The 16669-nt window shown below is 38.6% G+C and overlaps 1 protein-coding gene across 1 annotated transcript; it reads left to right on the top strand.

Moving 5' to 3' along the window:
• Window positions 1-1916: 1916 nt before the first annotated feature.
• On the top strand, window positions 1917-14426 carry lifra (LIF receptor subunit alpha a). The gene is made up of 17 exons (XM_036143893.1): window positions 1917-2115; window positions 2229-2365; window positions 3080-3233; window positions 3371-3640; window positions 4754-4880; window positions 7548-7666; window positions 7848-7984; window positions 9410-9566; window positions 9659-9723; window positions 9957-10185; window positions 10337-10519; window positions 10686-10787; window positions 11160-11303; window positions 12225-12359; window positions 12487-12577; window positions 12701-12767; window positions 12886-14426. The coding sequence occupies exons 1-17, from the start codon at window positions 2010-2012 to the stop codon at window positions 13525-13527; spliced, it is 2865 nt and encodes a 954-aa protein (XP_035999786.1). The 5' UTR covers window positions 1917-2009; the 3' UTR covers window positions 13528-14426.
• Window positions 14427-16669: the final 2243 nt, after the last annotated feature.

Genomic DNA, 16669 nt, shown 5'->3' with positions numbered 1-16669 from the left:
TCCTGGCAGACCAGTTTGTGGATTTGGCTTGCATCCAGACACAGGGCGTTACGGGGATTAGACCACTCTCTCCCCCCTAAATGTATCTTTGAAAGAAACAAACCTGTCAAACCTGTGTAAAAACATGATTTGAGAACAAAACATCTTTGCAAGTACACAACAAAATGTATTTCCAGGCTTAAAAGAGAGGATTTTCCATGACTCGTCCCCATTAACACTGAGCCAGTTCCACCTCTAGTTTTTAGATGAGCATTTCTTCAGCAGTGCTTGGCAAAGGTATTCATCTCCTTTCAACTTTTCCACAATTTTATCTGGTTTAAAAAAAAAAACATAAGTGTCTTTTTAGGGGGGGAGGGGGCTATTGTAATAGAGTATGCAAAGAAATAATATTGCAGTGAATAGAAAAAGAAAAATAATAAACCAAAATAAATGAAATACTTATGATCTGAGAAGTGTGGCATGCACTTCTATGCAGCCCCCTTTACTCAGACACCCTTAATAAAATCTAGTGCAGATATTTCTCTTTGGAAATAACTTCATTAACAAATGGAGTCATGTGTGACATCCCAGAGCCAGCCCTAGCCATTTTGGCACCCTAGGCGAAATTATGGTAACCCAACCCCAACCACCTACACACACACCAAACTAAGTATATTACACATCATGTAGTATTGTTCTGCAGCACATGTGGATAAATACAGCTCCGTGTTAGATGGCACAAAATATAAAATAAAAAACAAATTAACAATAGGCGCAATTTCAGTTCAGTCCAATTTCACCTTATTTCACAAGCAAGAAAAAAATTATAAAAGACAATAACAATCAACAATAAATACTATAAAATACAGCACAATTAAACACATTCAAAATGTGCACAATAAACCCCAATATAAATTCAACTTTAATTGCACTAAGTTAAACATGACAGAAGCAGGCGTAGACGTAACGCAATGTAAATATAGTAAAAAAAAAAGATGAAGACTGGCTTAAAAAACAATAATGTAGCAATGTCCTAAATTAAACATTGGATCCTTTTAAATTGTAGAAACCGTTTTGGATCTGATCTGGTTCTTCTTTATCTGTTAACACAGTTAGCAGGATCTAATGGTGCAGCTTTTACCTCACATTTCTGTGCCCTCCTGGCACAGGTGGGACTGTTCTGGTTGTCGTAGCATCAGCGGATGCAGCTGACATAGAGGTTGTTGCTGGACTCTGAGGTAGAGGTGTCTGCAAGTGTTTTAATGATGCAGGTCTTATTTTTCAGAAGCACATCTAAAAAGAAATGAATAGATTTAAGTATTACTGATAATAAGCCACGCAGAGCTTGCCCTGTATCACTCTAACCACAAAGAGCAAGAGTAAACCGAGCTAAATTTTAACAACTCAGTTTGCAATTTTACAATGTGAACATTTTTGTTGACTAAAACTAGTAGGGCTGGAAAAAATATTGCATTGATTGTGATTTAAGACGGGATGCACTCTTAGATATTGATTGTGATAAAATTGCCTAAGTGTTGCCTTTTCCTTGTTTTTAAAGACCACGTCAGACTATTGTGAAGTGGTGTCATTCTGTGAACTTGACAGCCTGATCTAGCAGTTTTATTATTGTTTACTACATTATTTATAAACAAATCTCAAAAATATCATCATGTAAATATGTTTCAAAATCACCATTAGCCTGGGAAAGAAACCCTGACTTAATTATTCATTATTATTTTGATCCTGGACTGGTTTCAATTAAACTGCTTGTGAGATGATGATGATGATGATGATGATGATGATGATGATGATGATGATGCAACATCATGTTGTGAGGATGCTTTGCTTTTAATAATTCAGCACCACCTGGGTGTTTTCTATGTCGCTGAGTCGCATTAAACTGTTGTCTCTCTTCTGTTTTCCTCTCCCACAGGTCTCCGCTGTTTCTCGCTTACATCTCGGGATGTTTAGCTTGTTGTCACCATAGTGCAGAGATCCGTCACATTAGCATCAACAGGCAGCGGACAATTATGCCTCGCTTACTCAACAGCCCCACCTCAAAGTCTAACTGCGGCCCTGTCTGGGTCGCCTTAGTTCTTCTTGGCATCTCAGCTCTAAACACTCAGGCTAAAACAGGTAAGAGCAAATCTTGGTTTAAATTCTGCCTAAGATTTCTCTCTGCAGCTCTCAGAACAAAGTGACTCTTTGATTTGAAGTTTAAATCACGTCTTATTTTATTCCTTTCCCAGTCCTTTCTGTACCCCAGCAAGTGAGCCTTTCACCCAACTTTCCCACTCAGCAACTCTCCATTTCCTGGTTGGGAGGAGAGGCCACAACCTTTGACCTCATCATTTTTACAACAGAATTTAAAGAAACCATCTTCTCTGTAAGTATATTTCTTTCTTCAAATTCATTAACCAAAACCTATTTTTTAAACCAGCTTACCTAAAAATGTGTGTTTAGTAAAATGTGCCCTCATGCTTTGTACTGTTCGTGGTTAGCAACAACATCACTACTAATGTGGATGCTTTATTTAGTTTTTTTATTCACACAATAGTGTTCCTATGCAGTCTTAAAAATGCAGAAATATTATGTAATCATCTCCTAGCCTGAGTAAGTTAATGTGGAAATAAATAAATAATTACCTCAGCCCTCTCTAAGCCCTTAAATGGGTCCTATAGTCGTTAAACAGTTAGATTTTAATGTCAAAGGATTGACACTTGGTTTATTTACTGTTTTTTTTTTGATAAATAAAATAAGTATTAAAGAGTTTATATTCATTGTAAAATAATCCAAAGTCCATCCATCCATCCATTTTCCAAACCGCTTTATCCCTCATGGGGTCGCGGGGGTTGCTGGTGCCTATCTCCAGCGTTCACCGGGCGAGAGGCGGGGTACACCCTGGACAGGTCGCCAGTATAATCCAAAGTCGAGAAGTCTAAATATAATAAAACTTGAAAAAGACATAATCTTAGGTTCTCCTGCTGCCAAAGAAACTGAAAAGATGTTTTCTTTTCACTGCCGAATCAGAGCCTGACATTTCTGTTGTGGTCCTTTTATAAGTTGTTTATTCTTTCTGTTTTCTGTGTATTTCTTGTAGGACACAGTCTCTGCCGTAGTGAACCAGGATAGTGGTCGGCACCAGTGGACCTGGACTTCTGTAGAACCTCTGGAGTGTACTTCACTGTCAGTCCAAATCCGCTCAAGAGAAGGAGAAACAACAAGTGAATGGAGTGAACCTCAGATCCTGGAAGGTCAGCGGGAAATTTAATGTTTTCATGGATAATACTTTTCCCCAGTTATTAGAACAGCGTTAACACTGCTTCCTTGTCTAGTTTTTTTATGGCTTCTAACTTTTTATTATAATTTCTTCATCTCTTGTTCTTTGCAGGAAAAGATCTTCCCAGCAACAGTGAAGCTCAGATGTTTCCGCAGGACAGAATCGTGCCTGCCGGGGCCAACACGACCTTCTGTTGCATTGTTGAGGAGGGAAAAGAGTTTAAAAGCATCCGTTACGAAAACACAAACATGCCAGTGAAACGTTTGAGTCGGCGAAGTTATGCCATCACAGCCATTTTTCAAGAAGCCACTCGCATTACTGGAAGCAACGTTATCTGTCATTCAAATGGCCCGATAACAGGAGCGACCATCTTTGTTGGATGTAAGATATTTACGTGTTAATTGAAGCTTGAATGATTATCTGATGAAAAAAAAAGTCAACTTATGGTGTAAAGGCTTAGCTGACTGGTCATTGAAAGGGTCAGAGCACGATGTGGCATTAGTAGAGCCTGTAAATCTTTGCTTAGGTTTGCTAAACCAGTTGGTGTTTCGCTGAAAGTGAAATATGGGATACAGAGGTGTCCGCATCTAGTGGCAAAAGATCATATCAATCAATCAATCAATCAATCAAATTTTATTGTCAATTACAATTTGCATTGCAATCGAAAAATCAGTTCCAGTACAACCGTCCATCACATACACTTGACATCAAAATTGTTAACCTGACAGAAAGTCTACTTTCATGGCCATCGCAGTCCTCACATGTTAAACATATCTACGTAGAAGCTGTGGGGTGAGCTGAGGAGGAGCGTTTCCGAGAGGAGACCCAGATCTCTGGACGATCCAGAGACATTAGCCACATTTACATGCTCAATTTCACAATCAGATTAGAATGTATTGGGATTAAATAATCGGATTATATTGTTTATATAGGCACACAATCAATTAAAAAAAAACACTGGAGAAGTACTTCTGTCTTTGCTGAACAACAAAAAATGGCAAACTAGGCAGAATTATACCAGTTTGTTTGTCTTCCGAACTTGAACCTGGTTCTAATTACGGTTGAAACATTACTGAGTAAGATACAATTTTAAGATCTTAAATTTTCTAATAGAAAGGTTTATCTGGAGCCACGGCAGTTTTGCTGTCCGACGTATCTCCGCCACTCACCAGCGCGGAAATACGTCACGTATACCTCGGGCGAAAACATGCGTGCTGTACCATTTTCTACAGCATAAATGTTCTCAATTTAAAGTTTTTTTTTTTTTTTTTTTTTTTTAATTTTTTTATTGGAGCTTGTCAGTGCAATACAAATAATTTATTTAAAGATTTGTTTTAAATTATCTTTACCAGAGGTGTCAGTATTTCTGGAGTTCCCCCCATGTCTGTTCTTTTTGTTCAGATGTGTCTTTATGATAAACCTTCACATTATGTTTTGGTATATGCCGTGTATGTAACACAGCATCTCAGTTTTTAATGATTTCCTAATTTCCAGATCCACCTCTACCCAGCTGGTTCAAGTGTGAGACTCGAGACTTGATCTCAGCTGTGTGCCATTGGGATAAAGGACGATACACTAACCTGGGCGGCAGGAGAAGAACCCGCTACTCCGTAAACAACAGGTACGCATTCACTCTCAATAAGTAAATACTTGGAAACAGATTTTGCCTTGGCCATAAAGTGCTGCGTAGCACAGCTGCACACACTCAGCGACAGGATATAACATCCACCATTTGCCAAGTAGAAACTAAGTCGGTGGCAAAGTTCCACATAATTCATGCACAACACAACAAACATTTAACCAGATGTTAATTCTAAGAGGGAGGAGGAAAAGGGAGAATAAAGAAATGAGGTTAATGTAAAGTTTTAAAGCTACCAGAATAATCTGTTTTCATTATCAGACTGTCAGGCATTGAACTTAAATTAAAGGCTTTACTGGTCAGATGTGGCTGTTACTTATCTCAACGCCGACTTCAGTTTTTCCTCTGTTCCTCCTTTTGGTGCCTACTGCTGGCCTCGCATGGCACTGTCTCTTATAGATTTACTGGAGTTTACTCACCTTACTTCAGAATTAGATCACTAATGCAAAGAGGACACACGTGGGAAAAGTTACCAAAGACTGAAACCAAACAAAGCACAGTAGCAGTCTTGCAGGCTTTATGTAAAAATTGGTGTAGGTCATGATGCAAACATTTATTGCCAGGCTTTGTGACTGGGTCGTGTCTTCTTTGATGGATAAAAGTTTCAGAGAGTTTGGTGCGGTCTGCTTCTCCTCCAACCCAACACAGCTTCCTGGCAGCACTAGACACTAGACACCCATCATGATGCAACTGGGATTCAAACTCACGTCCCCTGTATCAAAGACAGATTTTGCCCGATTCACCATAGAGGGATTATTAGCTGATCTCTAACAAAGTCATTGGTTGTGCTGCATTCAGATGTAGGAGAAATGTAAAATTTATTTTTCGAAAAGAAAACATGTTGAAATCAAATTGGTGACTGAGGACCCAGTGATGAAGAAACGGACACAGAAAAACAAGGAAATATATAAGTAAATACTTTCTGTTTTTCTTTAAGGACTACTTTTCTAAAATGGGAAAACTGTTTTGAAAATCATGATTATATCATCCACTCCTATTAGTTCTGGACAGACTTAATATTTCATCGCTATATTTTCTGTTATTTATTGTGAGGTGGACCACTACAGTGCTCTACTCAGATCCAGACTACAGGATAAGATTTAGAGACTTGTGGGTTTTTGGCGCCTTCTTGTGCTCTGATGTTCTAGGTTTGAGTTGAGTGAACGAAGTGACAAGATCCACAAGGACAAGGAAAGAGATGATAAAAAATAAATAGATACATAAACCATCTGTTTTCTTGGCTACAAGTCAATACATGCAGTCTTGATTAAAATGACCCATGAAATGGACCTCTTCACTACAAAAGTTGCATTATGCAATAAAACTGTGCTGTTGTGTGCCATCAGGATCGCCTTTTATTTATATTTTTTAAAACTTAAATGCAGCATTTACAAATGCCTTCTTGAAACCAACAGTGAAAAGATTTTGAAGGGAAAAAGTTAACAATCCTAACTCTAGTGTCAGTTTTTGAGGTTTGTAGAAGTCAATAATTGGTTTATTAATGTTAGTGCATGATGACTAATTGTTATAACGGTATGTTATTAGGTCAATAATGGAGAAACAATACAATAGTGTAAGTCCATGTGATGCACTTTACCTGGCCATACTCAATTAAAATGATGTAGTACTGAAAAATGTAGTTATTATATGTGTATCTTAGTGGGAAATGTTAATGGGCTATCACTGATGTTGCCGTGACTGAATGATAATTTCCAGGCAGCGATTTCATTCTGTCACTTACCATCGGAGATAATAGCTCTGAGCTATTTATGGCTGTTTTTATTTGGCTTTCTCCAAAAAAACATTTATTTTTTCAAGATAAAAACCCCTCAAAAACAACAGAGAAAGAGGACGACAAAAACTGTAAAGCACTTAGGCTAAGTAACAACTTGCTTTTGCATTTCCGCTTAATGATGGGTTAGCTGTCATCAAGACATTTTAGAGGAATCATCTGAAAGCTGGCCAACATGTGCCTGTGTCCTTTTATTGAGGTTCATTTTTAGCTAATCAAAATCTGAATTTCTGAAAAAAAGACGAGCTTTTTGCATAAATGTATATGTGAATCATGTCCTTTATCCTTGATTTTCCACATCACACCTTATCTTAGCCAAACTTTGCTCATTTTTGTGTTTGAACTCCTGCCAGAGAATCCATAATATTCATGAATTCATTCAAATAATTTAAAGCTGGTAAAATCACTACTTTTCTGGTCTGTAGACCATCTAAGACCAGGGCTTTTAACTGGAATCTGGGTTTTTTAAACTGAGTTTGGTTTAGATAACAAACAAAGTGTTGTCTTTGATGTTATGTTTATGAATACTTGTAAGCAAAAGAAAGCTATGAGTCATAAAATGTGTTGGATAATCAAGCCCAGATTGGAGAAGTCTAAGTGTGATGCATTCTGAAATCAATCCAAGTTGGTTTAGATGCCAAAAAGGCCAACAGGCCCTTTGCCACATTGTCCAGTCGAAAGGCAACTTTAGTATAGCGTTGGTTCACAGTTTGTGGACAATTAGTAAAACCCAAGTAAATAATTGTTTGTTAATGTCCACAGACTATGAAAAATAGGTATAAATCATGTCTGTTGTGCTATATATTAAATATTTGAAGTAATTTTTATATCTGTGTCTTGATATGTGTCGTCTGTAGGGACTGTTCTGAGAGGAATATGTGTGCGCTGTCTCAGTGGGACGGTAACTGGACTCTGGTGGCTGCTAATCCTCTCGGTCAGTACAATCTGACGGACTCGGCTGAGCTCAGTCACAGAGGTAGGCGGCCCGACCTTTGCTCATCACCAGTACTTCTGGTACACACTGCAGCTGACCCAGTTCATGTTGGTTCATTGTAATTTGACACGATCAGAGTATGCAAATGACAAATATAGATTCTGAGTGTTCACCAAAGACTTTAGGTCCTCATCAGCTTGTATTGTTTCTCTGCCCCACACAGTGTACCCAGTAGCACCACTTAACCTGAGTCATGTTGCCCACGCCTGGAATGCCACTCTGTTCTGGGAGTGGACACACAGTAGCTATTCCTCCCTGGCTCTTGTCTGCCAGGTAGAACTAGCCGGCCGCAGTACAACGGTAAGTTATAGTTAAAGGTTTTTCCAGGGTCTTAAAAAAACTCTTAAACTTTATATAATCTTTTTTTTAGGACTTAATAAACCTTAAATAACGTCCATATTTGCATATTTGCCCATTTTGAGCATGATATGTTAACTGAAACAAAAATCTGTATTTTCTCTTCTTTCTTATGCACTTCTTGTTACTGTGCACTATTTTGTTTTTATATTTGTATCATGTTCGAATAAAAAGTTACATTTACTTACATCTTTAATTAATAAGCTGGTTTATTTGTTACTTTTTCAGTTCTTGCTGACCAATGCGGGTTTCATTACTCTGTTGCAAAGTTCAAGACTGTTTACTGGTGAACCTTCACTAGAAATCTGCTGCTAAATCTGGATTATTCTTGTTTAAGGAATTAATACCAAAATCCTCTCCTACGCGCTCCTGCATCATATTTGTGTTCTAAGTATATTTGATAAGGTTCTTCGGGGAGTTCAGTTATTCTCTGAAATTTATAATTGAAAACCATTTGACGGGAAAACCCATTTAGTGCATTAGAAATGCTCAAAAAAATAATCTCCATTAATGTTGAACATTATAACCCAAATATCTAGATGCCGTCTGAGTGATGCCAAGAAATGCTGTGCGACTTTTATTCCAATTTAAGTTGTTAAAGCTTCTGAAAAAATGACTCATGGCTAAAATCCAATAATAATTGTTGTTTTGGGGCACTTGAGTGGGAAGATTGCACGTTGTTAAAATGTGTCAAATGATGCGTTCTAGCTAGCCCAAAGCTTTTGTGACCGAAAAAGTAGAATCGTATTAGGTTCAGGGAGTTTCCAAATTTGTTTCACGTGGGCCAAAACAAAATAAAAAGGAATTATGTTGTGATGTTTTTTTTTTTTTTTTAATCACAGCACAATTTTTTTAACCATCTTAGCAATAAAGCAATGCAATATTTTATTTAAACAAATAAAGTATTCAGATTTTTTTTTTTTTTTGCAGAAAATGAATGTGTAACTCTTTATAGATCCAAAACTTAACGGTTTTGCATGTTTTGCTTATTTAAATAGCTCCAATGGCACAGGGGTAGTGAGCACAACCTATTTATAAAGGCCGTAGTCCTCAACGCGGCTGACCTGGGCTCCATTCGGGCCTGAGGTTCTTTAGCGTGGTCTGGAATGGACTGAACTTATATAGCGCTTTTCCAGTCATCCTGACCACTCGAGGCGCTGAAGAACTCACAAAGCGAGCAGAGCCCTGCGAAGCGGAGCCCGTGAATCAGGGGCGTTATAGGCACCGGTGTGACTTCCAGTGCTGGCAAATGGCAGTGTTTAAGTTGGTTCAGGAATATTTAACTAGCTTATGCTGGTAAATGGAAAACATAATTTAGATGATTCTGCTTAGGTAATAAACTAAGTTTTTGCTTTGTAATCCACGCAGGTCAGAGATTTCTTCGGTGTGGGTCTCCGTTCTGTGTTTCTGACGGATCTTCACCCTGATGAGAAATACAGCGTTCAAGTCCGCTGCGGAGCCCAGAATAACTTCTGGAAGTGGGGAGACTGGAGCGAACTCCATCACTTTAAAACCAAACCCTATGGTAAAGGGTTTAATTGCCTTAATTTCTTTATTTTTGGCAGAAATATTAGTAATCAGTGTAATGGTTCACATTTTTTTTCCTTCTGTTTTTAGCTCCAGATGCCCCCAGTGTGTGGCTGTGGTTGACCAGTGACAACACCGGGCTGATTGTTTGGAAGGTGACGTTCTGTCTTTTTCTTGAAAGTCATTCTTTTTGTTGTTTGAATTTAGTGTTTACATTTAGGTAATACAAGCTTTACCCTAACTTTCTACATTAGTGTTCTTTTAGAACCAGAATCAAAAATACTTCAATAAGACCAGAGGGAAATTACAGTAGATTAAGAAGTTTAACTTTTTAACTAAAATCCACTGTGAAAATAATTTCTCTTGATTCTGCTCCTGTTCCTTATAGCCTCTGACACGGTTGCAGAGCCACGGAAAAATCCTACGGTACAGCGTTACTGTTGGGAACGCTGGGAAAACTGAACTGACCGAGAGTTTATCCCCAGAAAATCATTCTTTTCCTGTCAACCTGACACGATGGGCTTCGCTCAGCCATGACAACAGAGTCCGTGCAGCCGTGGTTGCAGAGAACGTGGCGGGAACGTCTCCACCTGCAATTGTGCCGTTGCGTTTCAGAGGTATGTGCAGAGAAAGGGTGAAAGCGGTTCTAACAAGTCTCTGTGTTTTTGTCGACTCTGGATGTGAAGGGATAAAGTGAATTACCCATAAACCCAAAACGGAGACGTGTTTGTTCTCTTTGTGGCTAAAAGTCGTATTTCTCACTTTCAGATGTCGAGCCCCCTGCTTTGGCCCAGGCAGCTCATAACAGCAGTGGTTTCTCTTTGAGCTGGCAGCAAAATGCCGGCAGTACATGCAGTTATGTGGTGGAGTGGTGTGAAACTTTGTGCCTTAACTGCTCTGTGGACTGGATCCGACTGGATGCTGGGAACACTAATGTCTCTATTCCGTCAGGTATGCTCGGCATTCAGGCCTGCAAACACAGACTCTTCCCAGCAAAATTTGAATGAGGTCTTTGTGACTTTTGCTGTAGATTCAGGGTAAAATGTGTATAGCCATTGTATAATGTTGAATTTGATATCCTTTTTTTTTTTTTTTTTTTTTTTTTACGGGTCATCAGCCAACCTCCTGCCTGGTGTGAGATACAACTTTTCCCTCTACGGCTGCCCGTCAGATTTCCCAGTGCTCATGCAGCGCTGGCAAGGATACAAAGAGGAGCTGCGTAAGTACTGAGCTTTATCCAGACCATTGGATTCTGAATCTTAGCCACAGCGCGCTGCAAAAACGGAACTAAAAATAAGTACAATGTTCTTAAAATGAGTGCATTTGTCCTTTATTTGAGCAGGTAAATAAGACGATTTGCCAGTAGAATAAGACTTTTGCACTTAAAATAGGAACAACTCATCTCTATCATCTTATTTCAAGTGCAGGATGTCTAATTATCTTATTTTAGGGATCAAAATACTCATTCCATTGGCAGATAATCTTATTTACCTGCTCAAATCAAGGATTTTACTTATTATTAGATCCGTTTTTGCGGTGCGCCTCACTGTTGTCAGTTTTCCTTCACCTCCGTCTGTTGTGACCTCCGCAGCACCGTCCAGGGTCGAGCTGAAAATCGCTCAGCTGGACTGCGACGTTGTCCTGAGCTGGGAGGAGGTTCCGCTGGAGAAAAGGAGAGGCTTCCTCCTGGGCTACAATGTTTACATCAGTAACAGCTCCCAGCTCACACTTCTTGGTAAATTCTTTAAATAGCTCATCTGCCACTGTAAAGTTTGGAAAAGTATCTTACATCTTACAACATGTATGAAAGTAGTGTTACTATGTAGTCTAGAAAAGGAGATTCATTTAAATATTTTTCCCCAAGTCTACATAAGTATGGAAAATCCAGACTACATGACTACATACTTTTCAACACGATTGTCTAGATGTGTCTTTTTGTCACAAAGTTGTCAAGTTCAAATACTTATTATCTTAAGCATGTATGCCCAAAATAATGATAGAGTATTTTTTGCCTTGCTTATATGTTAACGACACAAAGTAGTCTGATTTTTGTTAAAAATTGATCTGTAAAATTCAGTAGATCTAAAACATAAAAAAAGTGTCACAATTCTGCCTTGTTTAAAGTAAGGAATACATTCTTTTAACCGTTTTTGGGTCGATTGTTTCCTAATTTTCTGGCACAGAACAACTTTTAGTCAAAAATTCATGGGTCTCTCCTAGAAAAAACACCTGCTGAATTTAGCCAGGTTTAATGAAGGGGTTAAAGCCACTGGATGTTTGTGCTCCTATTTAGTAGGAAATTAAATGATAGCAGAAAATGTGGCTGTTCCTTACATTTACCATTTAGAGAAAATTAGATTTATTTTTCATCTTTTTTTTAAAGGCCTCACATCATTGTGAAATTTTATCCCCAAAAATGGAAAATGTTCCTTTGTTTGTTCCTTCCTTCTCTTTCCTTTTTTTCTTTCTGTTCTGTTTTTGGTTGCTTCTTGTAGGTTTCTTTTTCTTCTCTGTTAATTTGCCATATGTACAAAAGGTTATCAGATGGAGCCCTAATCTTGTTTCACAAACAAACACCGAAGCTTTTAGAGCGTCCAGTTAATCTCACTCACTAACACGCTCGTCGCTTCTGTTTCCTACCTTTTCATTTTTGTAGAAAAGCTGGACGCTTCCAGGAGGACATACACTGTGTCAGGTCTCCCTGCGGGTTCGTACAAATTTGTCGTCAAAGCCTACACGTCTGGAGGCGAGGGTACAGACAGCATTGTTTCCATCAGGCTGGAACCATGTGGTATGTATGCAAATAATATGAATCAAACCCACCTATAACACTTTCAATATTTTTGCGTCTTCCAGGATTTCGTCAAAATGTAGTGTGCACTCTGCCCTAATTCAAATATTTTTGCTCCTAACAACAGGTGGATTGATTCTGCCGATTTTGACTTCTATGGGGATCGTGACCCTGCTACTGGCTACCGTCGCCCTCGTTTGCTACAAGAAAAGAAGATGGTAAGAATGTTTTGATCTTATTTTGTATCGTTCTTGCAAATCTACATCGCTTAGGATCTCAAGACGTTGTCTAAAATGTATGGCCTTAACTGAGTGTAACAAGTGATGCTTTCATTGTAACAGGGTTAAAACGGCGTTCTATCCGGACATACCTGAGCCCAAGCTGCCTGGTGATTGGTCCAGGACACAGGTACAGTAGCAGCTTAACCCAGTCCAGCTCTTCTGTGCTTGCATCTACTAATGATCCCTCAGCTTTGGATCGTATTAGGCAAACGCACCCAGTCATCTTTCATTTGTGTCCCTTCCAGGAGCCCATGGACGTGAAGCCATTTCCCCACAGCATTGTCCACATCTTGGAGAAACCTGAACGGGATCCTTATAAAGACGCCCTCGTCGTCATTCCTGAAGAAGAGGTGGACGACCATGCGGAGGGAACTGGAGACGGGCCCGTAGACGTGGATGAGCGGCAGTCATTGCGTTACTACAACCAAGTGGTGGATGAGCGCCCCATAAGGCCACGCTACCCGGACTCCTCAGCTTCCTCGTTGTCTTCCGTAGATTCAGCCAACACCGATGTGACGTACACAGGTATCTCTGAGGGCTTCCAGCCACACACCGGCCCCTCTATGAGCAGCGGGGCTACAGCAGGTGGTTACCAGCCACAGATGCGACCTGTAACCCTGGGTGGAAACCAAGCTTCTCCTGAGCCCCTCGTAGAGCCCCAGGTTGTTGGTTGTGGGGGCTACAAGCCCCAGAGCTCCTGGCTTATAGACTCTCCCACTGAGGCTGATGAAAGGATGAGCCCAACCCCCTCCCTGGGTTCTCCAACCTCTGTAGCTTCTACTCACTTCCTCCTTTCTGATAGAGAGGGAGACGAACAAGAGAGACGGCAGACCTCATCGTCGGCAGCAGCCTGGCTCACTAACCTACTGTTCTCTGCGAAACCGTGAGATCATCTCGTTTTTTTTTTATTTTTTTTCCCCATTAGATGGGACAACCTCAGTCTTTTCTGTTACCAGTGTCCCACCATCAACATGGAAGGAGGACTCCTCCCTCCCGGTGTGGTTCTGTGTTGATAAAACGACGCTTTTCAAAGTGTTGAAATCTACATATACACAAAACATTTTCTCCTTTTTTTTTCTTTTTGGTGGAATACCGATCAAAATGTACATAAGAAAATGTATTCCGACCACAAACATCTACAGATCTGCTTTCATCTCTTTGCTCCTACGATGTTTAACGCCCACCTTGGAAAGGTGACAGCCGTTAAATTAGTTTAGAGGCTTTGTCTTTTTGAGCAGCTGTAATAGGCAGTCGGTTCAAATATTCAACTTAGTCGCTTTTTTACATAAATATACGAAAACTGAGAGGGAGGGAAAAAAAAAAGTTTGAAATCCTCTGAGAGCACCATGAAAAGAAATCTTAAATGGTAGAAAAGAGGCGTTAATACAATGTTTAGTGTTCTTTCTGTTCTTGTCTAAATTTTAAATGATGACAAGGCATACACAAGCAATCCCTACAATGTGTAAATTTAAACTAGACTCGGGCATTTGAGTCTGAACTCAGTAAAAAAAAAAAGAAAAACGACATATCTTTGGTATAAACTTCCCAAAGTTCAGTTCCTATAAACTGAATTAATTATGGACTGATCTTATCCAAACATTGTTGTTAGGTCAGTCTGTTTTATCTTGTGAAATATTTAATGGATTCCTTCAGATCCTTGCAGACGTCTGTTGTTCTGATTTTGGTTCGACAAATGACAAACACAGAAGGCACAACATGTAACACCCATTACAGCATGCAGTACCTGGCACATTTCTGGCACCTTTGGTAAAGATGTAAATTTTTTTTTTTTTTTTTTATAAATCCATCTTCTATCACAATAGCATAATCATTTTTGAAGAAATTGTAGCTCTGTATACGTTGTTAAGTTTAGGTGAGTAGCTTTTCTTTCCCCTTGTAGCAGATCCCTTATTAGCACACATCTGCCCCACCTGAATGGTGTTCTTTCTTATCTTTCCCATTTTTAAGAGTGGCTAAGGTAAATAGCCTGTTAGTCGTGGGTTATTACCACCCCGGCTTTAAAAAAGGTGGACATTGTGTAAACTGTTAAAAATAGAATACAGTTATTTCTAAAACTCATAAACCAACATTTAAATCCCAATGAAACAAAGTTAACAGTCGAAAAATTTAAGAAATTGTAGAAAATTTAGAGAAAAAAAAGATGGTAATTTTTAGTGTGATGGTTGGGCATACGTTTCATCCAGTTGTACTATGAACGAGCTTCAGTTCTGAGAAGACAGCAGCGATGCTTGATGATGATCAGACGAAGCTTCTTATTTGAATAATAGAGCTTAATCCTGCATCTGTGGATGTCACGATAAACGGTGTTGCAGGGATGTCTTATTGTGGTCCTATGGACAGACCCAGTCTCTGCTGTGGATCTCTGCAGCTCCTTCAGGGTTATCCTTGATGCCTGTGCTTCCTCTCTGATTAATGCCTGGTCTGTGAGCTTTGGTGAGCGGGTTTGTTGGGGTACCAGGTGCTTTCCATTTTAAGATTTGATGCTGGATAATTGGATTTGATGGGGCTCTGGGGAAACATTAAAGACTTAGATAATGTTTTATAACTCCATCCCGACTTGTACCTCTCAACAACTTTGTCCCTGACTTGTTTGGAGAGCTCCTTGGTCTTCATGGTCTGATGAGAATACTTTTACAAGGCACTGTGGTTGCAAAATGCTCCTCATGCGGTTTAATTGTCATACTGTTTAATTCTAACTGCTTGTTAGACGTGTTGTTGCCACTAAATGCAAATTTATCTTATTTGTTTCTAAAAAAAACAACAAAAAAACTATAATTTCATAGCTTAAATGTTTGAAGTTTAATGTTTAATTGGGAAAAGAATGTTGATTCATGAGATTTTAATAAAACAGCATTTTGTGTGTTTATATTACATACTATGCTCCAACTTTTTTTTTTAAATCTAAAGCATAATTAAAAATTTCTCGACCCAGATCAACATAGAAAAAAACTAACTCTATATTAATTAACGGATACACTAATTTTCACATCAGTAAATTTAACAAGCCCAATGTTGTACTTCAAATTAAGGTTGTCTTTAACTTAATTTGAAAAAGTAAAAGTATTAATTTATCTATGGATGTTTACACATCTTTACCAGAGGTGCTACTAAATGTCTTTTTCTGCTGTCAACTGATGAGTTACTGAAAAAAAAAAATACGTCAAGGGGCTTTAACAGAAAAAAACACAGCACTGAAGTAGCTTCCATTATATAGATTTAAAAAAAAACATTACTGTTTGAGCTGTTAAAGATGCACTTATAAAGACGTGCCGCTTTCTGCTGTGGGCTGGACATATGTGGGGGTTGAATCCTTCAGATAGACACTAAAATAAGCTAGAGTATTAATCTAAACTGACGTCGTTTACTGAGCAAACTATTGTTACCAGTGAGAGTTTTCGTTTTGTCTTCCATGACCAGTACAGTTTATTTTGTTAAACACATTTAATTTCAGGTCAGTGTCTTGTTTTAGAGCTACGCTGTGCATTATTGAGATGATTATGGGAATTAAAGGTTTTTCCAAGTATTAAGACAATTAACGTGCTGCACACGGAGTTTTATTTTTTATTTTATTTTTCGACAGGTGTAATGCTTCCAAGAATTTGCGTCATTTCCCCTTCTACTGCCTTATCCCAAAGTGTATGTAATGCAATGTACAACTGATCCAAAATGCACTGTATGGACTTACAGATCCTACTGGAGTTTAAATGTAGAATTATTATTATTATTTTTTTAATTTTTATGTGAAATCCTTGTTTGATTTTAAACTACTCTACATCATATGTCTGTTGTCTTATAAACGCATAAAGCCACTTTCTATGGTTTTTTTTTTCTTGTTTTTTTTTTATAGTAAGGGGGAAAAGGGACCAGAGGGAAACTATATATTATAAAACGAGGTTCTAAATTGTTATTTGGCTTTTGGGTACCAGAAAATAAACAGTCAGAAAAATAACTTTGGAATTACAACAGAACATCTATATTAAGGCGCAAATATAGATTTTTTTTCAGCCT

Source organism: Fundulus heteroclitus, chromosome 12 (assembly GCF_011125445.2).
Source record: "Fundulus heteroclitus isolate FHET01 chromosome 12, MU-UCD_Fhet_4.1, whole genome shotgun sequence".
In the NCBI taxonomy this organism is placed as follows: Eukaryota; Metazoa; Chordata; class Actinopteri; order Cyprinodontiformes; family Fundulidae; genus Fundulus; species Fundulus heteroclitus.
The sequence above is the reverse complement of the archived record's forward strand: the minus strand, read 5'-3'. Positions and strand labels throughout refer to the sequence as shown.

What these genes read in the sequence shown, in the direction of transcription:
- lifra (XM_036143893.1), top strand. Translation starts at nt 2,010, where the DNA reads ATGCCTCGCTTACTCAACAGCCCCACCTCAAAGTCTAACTGCGGCCCT. An exon ending in AGCGACCATCTTTGTTGGAT is followed by an intron (nt 3,641 to 4,753) that starts GTAAGATATTTA and finishes CCTAATTTCCAG; the next exon opens with ATCCACCTCTACCCAGCTGG. An exon ending in CATCAGGCTGGAACCATGTG is followed by an intron (nt 12,360 to 12,486) that starts GTATGTATGCAA and finishes TCCTAACAACAG; the next exon opens with GTGGATTGATTCTGCCGATT.